Source organism: Camellia sinensis, chromosome 7 (assembly GCF_055761805.1).
Source record: "Camellia sinensis isolate YWXY chromosome 7, ASM5576180v1, whole genome shotgun sequence".
Classification (NCBI taxonomy): Eukaryota; Viridiplantae; Streptophyta; class Magnoliopsida; order Ericales; family Theaceae; genus Camellia; species Camellia sinensis.
In genome coordinates, this window is record NC_138967.1 from 114312982 (window position 1) to 114322567 (window position 9586).

At 42.5% G+C, this 9586-nt stretch overlaps 1 protein-coding gene across 1 annotated transcript in view; it reads right to left on the reverse strand.

Moving 5' to 3' along the window:
• Positions 1 to 8629, reverse strand: part of LOC145796050 (uncharacterized) — a 65395-nt gene extending 56766 nt beyond the window's left edge. Inside the window, exon 1 of the mRNA XM_082881029.1 lies at positions 8299 to 8629. Coding sequence (XP_082737155.1) covers positions 8299 to 8629 — 331 coding nt within the window. The remainder of the gene's footprint in view (positions 1 to 8298) is intronic.
• Between the last annotated feature and the right edge of the window lie 957 nt (positions 8630 to 9586).

Here is a 9586-nt window from a genome sequence, read left to right on the forward strand (position 1 = left end):
TTGTTGACCCTCTTCACAAACAATGCTCCAGCTGCCTCCTTTAGCTCAAAACCAGCAAAGAACTTCAAGAATAACCTCCAAGGACCTCAGCTACTAAGGAAAGGTGTAATAGTAGGTGTTTGTGTGCAATAGTAAGAACAAACACACACTAATACACCAAAAGGAGGAAAAGATATAGAGATAGAGTATATGTAAACCCTAATCCTAAAACTCAGAGCTCTGGAGCTTTTTTTGTCAACCCTAATGGAGGGAGAAGAGGCTCCCTCTTATAGAGCTCACTCTTGCAAAGCTTCACAAGTAAGCTAGTCAAGAGGGAGATCCCTCCATACACGTGTATGGAGGGGAGCAAAGTGGGTGCCAGCTATCATAGCTGGCACAAAAATATCTAAAAAAGTAGATGAACAGTGGTCGGCCAGCCAAAAATGCAATTTGACCAAAATAGATGGCCGGTCGACCATCTAAAGTGCCGGTCGGCCAAACATTTGGCCGATGGCAACAAAACACAGCCGGTGGCCTCAAGCCATGGCCGGTGGAGTATGGGGATGGCCAACAAGCCATTCCCTACCTCTCAAAGGCAAAACACAAGTGTTTGGTGCAAAACCAAGCACAAAACAGTCGAGTCGAGAGATCCTGAGGCAGGGCGCGTGGCTGAGACCTCTAGGAACTCAAGACGAACACAAACATGGATGATCACCGAGTGTTCAAACGGTGACGTCCAAGTCTTGAGGACAGTCAAAAATGGGGTGTCTACACCAGGTCATGTCAAAACAGTAAAACCAGGACCTATTTGAAGCTATATGGGTTCCAGACTACAAAGCAAAAGAAAAGAGGGAAAATGTCGGGTATCTGAGTTTGTTTCAACTTCAGTAAGTTCCGAGACTACATTCCGTGTGTACCTCTTCAGGTCTACCTCTACCTCAAGCTCAAGATCAAGTCTGCTTCAAGCCAGAATGGCGATCAGAAGTGCTCTCCTCGAGTACCGTTTCGTGCCAGGGACATCTTGGTTATGTTTGCAATGAGTTCCTAGGAGACCAACTGCGACGGTGGAAACTAGAGGTCGAATGGCTGATGCCTAGAACGTAAAGGTTCGGGATTTTCGGGACTGAAGTCTGGTTTAAATACCCAGGGGTGTATCCCCGACTTGAAATTTGTATGGAAGCCCCATAGGTTGAGATAGCGTGTATGCACCTCAATTCTGGATACTGAACCAACCTAGTTTGTCACCCCGTTGGAGAATAGGGAAAGTTGTGAATATGATCAGGAAGAAAGGCAGCATCCAAAGTGTTCTACGTGAAGAACCCTTGTCAGTATTTCAGAGCCTTTCTACTGTATGTTGAAGGTAAGTGTTCGAAGAGCACAAGGGGAGATCCTCGTCGGAGAAGAGCGGTTCACCGCCACTCACCTCATGAGGTGCTTTCTAAAGCACTGCTTTGTCCATTTATTGCTTTCCTTAAGCATCATGCATTGTAATGCATTGTACCTATCAAATTTCTTTCTCAGTCATGCACGATATTGTATGTACGGTTCATTCAAAGAAGTTCCGTTTAAGATCATTTATTTAGTGTATCAATCACACTTCATTCAGTGTATCAATTATACTCTCATTTATTTAGTGTATCAATCACACTTCATTCACTTTGTGTATCTATTACACTCTCACTCATTTAGTGTATCAATCACACTTCATTCATTTTGTGTATCTATTACGCACATATTCACTTTTGTGTATCTATCACACACCTTCATTCATTTAGTGTATCAATCACACTTTATTTATTTAGTATATCCATCATACTTGTTCACTAAGTGCATCTATCACACTTCGTGTTCACCTTTAGTATATCTATCATACTCTGTTCACTAAGTGCATCTATCACACTTCATGTTCACATTCATAATATCAATCATACTCTGTTCACTAAGTGCATCTATCACACTTCATGTTCACCTTTAGTATATCTATCATACTCTGTTCACTAAGTGCATCTATCACACTTCGTGTTCACATTCAGTATATCAATCATACTCTATTCACTAAGTGCATCTATCACACTTCGTGTTCACCTTTAGTATATCAATCATACTCTGTTCACTAAGTGCATCTATCACACTTTGTGCTCACCTTTAGTATATCAATCATACTCTGTTCACTAAGTGCATCTATCACACTTCGTGTTCACCTTTAGTATATCAATCATACTCTGTTCACTAAGTGCATCTATCACACTTCGTGTTCACCTTTAGTATATCTATCATACTCTGTTCACTAAGTGCATCTATCACACTTCGTGTTCACCTTTAGTATATCTATCATACTCTGTTCACTAAGTGCATCTATCACACTTCGTGTTCACATTCAGTATATCAATCATACTTGTTCACTAAGTGCATCTATCACACTTTGTGTTCACCTTTAGTATATCAATCATACTATGTTCACTAAGTGCATCTATCACACTTTGTGTTCACATTTAGTATATCAATCATACTTTGTTCACTAAGTGCATCTATCACACTTTGTGTCCACCTTTAGTGTATCCATCACACTTGTTCACTTAGTGCATCGATCACACTTTGTGTTCATCTTTTTGTGTATCCATCACACTTTGTTTACTAAGTGCATCTATCACACTTCGTGTTCACATTTAGTATATCAATCATACTTTGTTCACTAAGTGCATTTATCACACTTCGTGTTCACATTTAGTATATCAATCATACTTTGTTCACTAAGTGCATCTATCACACTTTGTGTCCACCTTTAGTGTATCCATCACACTTGTTCACTTAGTGCATCGATCACACTTTGTGTTCACCTATTATGTATCCATCACACTTGTTCACTTAGTGCATCTATCACACTTTGTGTTTGCCTTTTGTGTATCCATCACACTTTGCTCACTTCACCCTTTGTGTATCAATCACACTTTGTTCATATAGTGTATCTATCACACACTCGCTTTGTATCTATCACACTATGCCTACTTTGTGTATCAATCACGCACGCTCGCTTTGTGTATCAATCACGCACGCTCGCTTTGTGTATCAATCACACACGTTCGCTTTGTGTATCAATCACACACGCTCGCTTTGTGTATCAATCACACACATTCGCTTTGTGTATCAGTCACACACATTCACTTTGTGTATCAATCACACACGTTCGCTTTGTGTATCTATCACACATTCACTTTGTGTATCCATCACACACATTCGCTTCGTGTATCTATCACACATGCACACTGTATTCACAGTGAGAATTGCAATAATTCTTTTACATCCTTTCTGCATTGTAATGTAGCTTGGTTTCTACTTGCTTAAAATTGTTGCATTGTTATGCTTCGTTACACCTTTCTTTGCATGATCATAAGTTATGTTCGGCATTGTGCATATCATTTGCATCTTGCCCCTGCCTGCGGGTGCATCTCTTTATTGTCTTGCTTGTTTGTCTAAGTCTTTGGCCTTGTCAAAAATGGGTCATCTCTGGGCTTTGACACTCACTCCCGTCACTCTGTGACTGTCGAGTTCTGTCAAAGAGGGGCAACTGTAGACACCCCATTTTTGACGCCTTTAAGACTTGGACGCTGCTATTGACGGTTTACTTGGTGGTGAAAGGTGTGTAGGGCAAAGGTTCAATTTCTACAGCAATGAGAGGGTCAAATCCCAACTTCATACCCCTTTTTGGATCAAAACTATCTTGATCAAAAGATTTTGAGACCTTCAAAACCCTCTCTTTCAAAATATTTTTGAAAATAGGTTCCTACGATGTTCCAACGCTCGCATTTTGTTAAATGTTACGCTTTTCGGTAAATCAAGCAAGGACAAAGTGGAAATGAATGAAGGAGAGATGAACACTTTTGAAAAATCTTTCAAAACACCTTGTTTAGGGGTTTGGAGTTGAAGAAAAGAGGAGATGAGAGAAGAAACCCAGTCGGGAAAGGAGTTGGGCATGAATCTTTAAGAAAGAGCCGAGCAGCCCTCGCTAAATCAGGCCTATCCATTTGTACACTTGGATTTCAGCTATGAGGCCCCTACCGTTGGAAAGAAGACTTCTAGAGCTTCAATTTTCATTCAAGAATCTCCTCGAGCCGAGTTCGGATGGGAGAGATATGGTTGTTGGAAGTTGGGCATCAATCCGGTTGGACTGAAACTGGGCAATCTTCACTAAAAGAGGGATATCTCTTAGCACACATGGAATTTTGATGTGAGGCTGCCAAATTTGGAAAGAAGACTTCTGGGGCTACAGTTTAGGCTCAAGAATGACCTAAAAAGGCATCCAAATGAAGGATTTAGACTTTCTTCAAAACAGGGACTAGGACTGATTTTTGTTGCCGGCCTCTATGGGAGTGTGCCGGCCATGATTGGCCAATGCCGGCCAAAAGTGAACCCTGCCGGCCATCAATGAGCCACTGCCTGCCATCACTGATGGCCGACAGCACCCCTCTCTCAGCAGGTTTCACGGCAGATCTTTTGAGCCAGTTGGAATCCTTTAATTTCCCCTCCATACACGTGTATGGAGGGATGAAGCTCTTGCCAAGCTTGTTCAAGAAGCTTTGAATTGATTTTCCTCTATATATGGAGAGGCCCTCTCTCCTTAGCAGAGGTTCAGCACTTTGACAAGAGAGATAGCTCTCTCTCTCTATATTTCTTGCTCTCTCTCTCTCTCTCTATATTATTGTTGTTTTAGTCCCTTTTCCTTGCACTTTTACACTACACCTCCTAGCACAACACCTCCACCATCCATCCAAGCATCTTGGAACTGATTTGCAGAGGTTGAAGGCTCACCAACTTGGTGCAGAAGTTGCTGAGGGTCGGCTCTACAAGGGTAAGCCTCTATTTCCTTTTTTTTTTGCATTATTTTGCTTTGTATCTTAGCCCTATTTGCAAGCATTTTTGGGTTTCGACATAATCTAAAAAAAAAAGTTTTCTTTTGAGCTTATAAACATGTTTGCTTAAGATCATTTTTCTGTTGGGGGTCATCTACCTCCTTTAATGCTTCATTTCCTCATGTTTTGAGCTATGCATTTGAGCATTTGCATTGGCCTTGGTTTGGCCTTTTAGCCACTGAAATCCAGTGGATTTTCAGTGGCTTAGATGTGTCTTTGAGCTTCAAAATCATAGAGGGGTGACCCTCTCACCCCTTGTTCTCTTTACTAGCTTTATTGGCCTTCCAAAGGAGCTCCATTTTGCATGCTTTGAAGTCTTGTTTCAGGCCATTATTTATGAGTTTTTAGGTCTGCATGAACTCTTTCCGGAGCCCCTTTGGCCACATTTTGTGTCTATCATGCATGTGTGGAGTAATCCTATTCAAGGCCTTTCAAAGGGGTTTTCATTTGCATGCTTCATTGACCCATTCTAGGGCCTTTTTGGTGGGTTTTAGGACCCTCATAACCTCTATCCAGAGGCCATTTTATCATTTTATATGTCCGTCATATACGCGTGGAACAACCCCTTGCATGGCCCTCCAAAGGAGCCTATCATTTTTGCATGCATTGACTGAGTTTCAGTGGTTATTTGGGCATATTTAGGCATGGCATACTTCTATTTTTGGCTGGTTTGGTGAGCCCTCATATGCTTCATGTAGCTGTGGTACAACTCATGGCTCACTAGCTTTCTTTGCATGCTTTGTTGACCCTTGATTCTAGCACATTTTGGCCATGCCTTAAACTGATATTGTGCTTATTTTGGACTGCCCTTGCTTTGTTTTGGGTCTCATAGTTGAATGGTGTTTGTTTTGCATGCTTGTGGTTCAATACACTCGCTTAGCTTTGAGTTTCGGGGTCTATTACATGCATATACTGAGGTATTTCCTTGTTTTGAGGCCATTTTACATCATATTTCAGAGCTTGTTTGAATGCCACATTGTCATGTTTTATACTCTTTAAATGCGTTTGAGAGTCGGGCTTGTAGGCCTCATTTATTGACCATTGAATGAGCTCCATTTCTTTGCATTCTGAGCCATCATTTTAGGCCATTTTCCCACTGTTTCAGACCTGCCTAGGGTCTGTTTGGGGTTGGTCTTCCCATTAGTGCATTGTTTTGGGTACCTCTAGAGTAACGCACTTCACTAGTTTCAGTACCCGGGCCCCCTAGCTTGCATTGTGTGCCATGTTTGCATGTTTCGGGACCATTTTGCATCATGTTTCAGAGCTGGAATTTGTGTGTTTGTATGCCATATTGCATCCTTTTCCATGCTTTGGTAGAGTGGCATTTGATGCCTTAGGATCGTTCCCTTGTTTCGTGCATGTTTGCATATATTTCGGTTGTCTCATTTTCATCATATGGCCACTGATGTGAGTGTGGCTGAGGTCCACTCACATTGGTGTAAGTCCATCGTGCATTGTGTATGCCATTTCAGTCCACAGCATTGCGTATGCTAGGTTGCATGTTAGTCGCATTGTGTATGCCATCTCATTTGCATTGTGTTTGGGATAGGATTAACCCAAGAACGGGAAACAAGGGACGTTTCGTACTCCAAGTGACGAAACGTGTCTCAATTCTCGGTCGCCGAAGCTCTTGATAATTCATGATAGAGTTCTAGGCTTTACTTGCTTTATTTGTGCATTCATTTTCATATTGATTTGCACAAATTGGATCTTTGGCCATCATGCATCGGGATGCGTGATTGATGGTCGTGGATCCGACTAGGCCTCTCCCTTGATGTTTTGAGGCGATATGGGGTGGCGTAGTGCATACATGCCCTTGGGAGACCCTCCCTTCTCTCTATTTTGTGCTTTGTTGCAGCTTGGTGTCACAGCACACCAGTGGCCGGCAGTGCACCACTGATGGTCGGCAGTGTCACACCCTTGGCCAGCAGTGCCCTGTTGTTGGCCGGCATCTCTCCTTTCATGGTCGGCAGGCCACTGGTGAATTCCCTAGCAGTGTTTTGGTAAGTTCCAACAACAAACACTGGAAGACACCTTGCAAACAGAGCCTCTAAAGTGCAACCGGAAGGTGTTTCGAGGCAAAGAACCGAAGCGAGCATGCATACCTTCCTCTTCTCCAAATAGAGCTGGAATAGCATTCATTTACTGCTTACTTGTTAGTTAAAGTTGTGTAAATAATTAGTTGTAGCTAGCTATTTATTTGGTTTTGTAATTAATTAGCTTGTTAGTTAGTTAATTAGGCGGCCTGTATTACTTATTCAGACCCTCCGAGAGAGGGCCAATTGTAATAAGTGTGCGTGTGTGTGATGTATGTCTTCCAACCCCACGTCTTTCTCCCTTTTATTTACCAGCTTACGATGGTTAGATTAGGGCATGTTTCAATTAGCATCCTTATGCTATGCATGTTTGCATCATTCATATGTCTTGCATGCACCAGGCTCGGCGCATCATACTAACTGCATTGTATTTCAATTTCAAGTTAAATACGTGTTAGTTGTAGCATCTTATATCCCATCTTAGAACAGCCGAGCCTATTGTAGTTGCATTCCTGCATGTGTTGCATTAGCCATCTTAACAGGAACTAGGATCATGCATGTGATTACTAACTAATTTCTGTTTTGGCTCGGAGTACTCGGTAAGTGTTTATGCTTTAGCATCCTTGCATGTGTGTGAGTGACTGCTATGATAGCATGGTTACCATAAGACTAACTGCTTATGTGATATACCTGCCTGAATGCCTGTGGGTGAAGGTTGGATTATCTGAGTTGGAATAATGCATTGACTGTGAGTTTTAAGGCCACTTGAGAGTGGCAAATCATCTTGTTTTCTAAGCCCACCCGAGGGTGGCAAATCCACGTCTTAGCCTACTTACGAGTAGCACCATCAAACCATTTTCAAATAAACAAACATGAGATGTTTTGTTCCAATTCAGGCGATCCAGTCTATACTTGTATGCTGTGCGCATCACATAGTAAATCTAGGCTAATAACCGGAATAAGAACGCATAATGTTTTCAAAACTCGATATCATGGTTAGTTGAGGCCGATCTTTGATCGGGCGAGCAGGGGTGCTCACGAAGTGACCTTCCCCAATCGTACCCAAGTTCCCGAGCCGAGGCAACTTTGGTGATGACAGGCACGTGGCCTTAGGCACGAGTCAGGGTTTCCTAAATTTCCCCTAAAATAAAATATTTAGGTGGCGATTCTGTATTTGGCAAAGCAGTCCATGTTCGGCACTTCTTTAAAAAAAAATCGATTTTCAAAAACGATTTGCCAGATTTGGACTCTTTGACGATTCATCGGTCTTGCATTGTACTCTGCGAGATTAGATACAAGACTGTGACTTTGAGTCCTGAACTGTAGTGAGACTCAAATGAACAAAATGGGATTTCCCTCCCGGGACGTTCGGGGACGTCTACACCTAGCAATATTGATAAGAGTTGGATCAATCTCATTGATATCAAAGAGAGGGATTCCCACAGGGGGCTGTGCCATAGGTGTGTAAGTTGGAGCTGGTACGAACATCTCCTGAGGATCCGGGATTTGGGGGTTCTCAATCGGTGGAGATGGATCAAAATTTAGCTGAGCAGCCGGGATTGGGTGGACAATGGATGCAGATGCCCCAGATGGGCCTCGCAGATCGACGATGATTTCATCCTGTGCGGCCATCCTTTGATTTGCGGTATCCATGGTTCTCTGAAATGCTGCCATCATAGTACCAACTTCTTCTCTGTTCTGTGCCATCACTGACCCAGGTGAGTTAGGTATTAGTGAACTGAATGGGTGGGAATGAACAGGTGTTTGCCGAGCGTTTTGTACTGGTGTTACTGACTGTCTGTTCCTTCTTCATTGAGTAACTAGTGGAAGTGAGACTAACACTGACTGATTGTCAACAAGATCCTGGATTTTTCAAAGTTTACCAGAATGAGTCCACACAACTTGGGGGATATCGGGTCTTTTTGAAGCTATGATGATGAATTACCTTTTAAAAGCAAGAAAGAAAACATAAGCAAAATTGGATAGCACTTCAGCCCCAATTTTCAACAATGACAACACGCAGCTGAACTGTGATCCCCACTAAACTTTGTTCTCAAATTGACTGCTCATTTATACCATTGATATGAACCACCCTGTACAATTTCACTGTAAAAGCATATAGCACGTAAAAAGAACCAAAGCACCCCTATGAGGGGGTAGGGTTACCCTGTCCTAGATTTTGACATGATCTAGGTTGCACTATTTCAAGCAAGTGGTTTCATAACATCCTGTATGGGTAGCACCCTGTCCTAATTTGAATGGTCACTAGAGTGTACTATATGCATTAGGCCAAATAGTCACAACGGGTACCTCAGCAAGACTACCTAATATACCTCTCACACCTAACACCGAAAAGTGAAAGGAGGATCAAGCGGTACAGCGGTAATCCAGATCCAAGGGTTGTGTTCCCAACTTGACAGAGCCCATGACCTGTCAGCCTTTTGGCAAGCTTTGTAGGCAAGCCTCCGGCAAACTATCCAGGAATAACAGATGGCAAACACAGGGACTTAGGCGCACCAATGCAAATGCAATGCAAAGAACATATATAAGTAGATAAAATTTCACATCATGAAATTTGAGTCAAGTTCTCTAAATCCCCAGCAGAGTCGCCAGAAACTGTAGCTCGGCTTTTCGCGTTCCCTCTCGGAAGAGTGAATAGCCCTT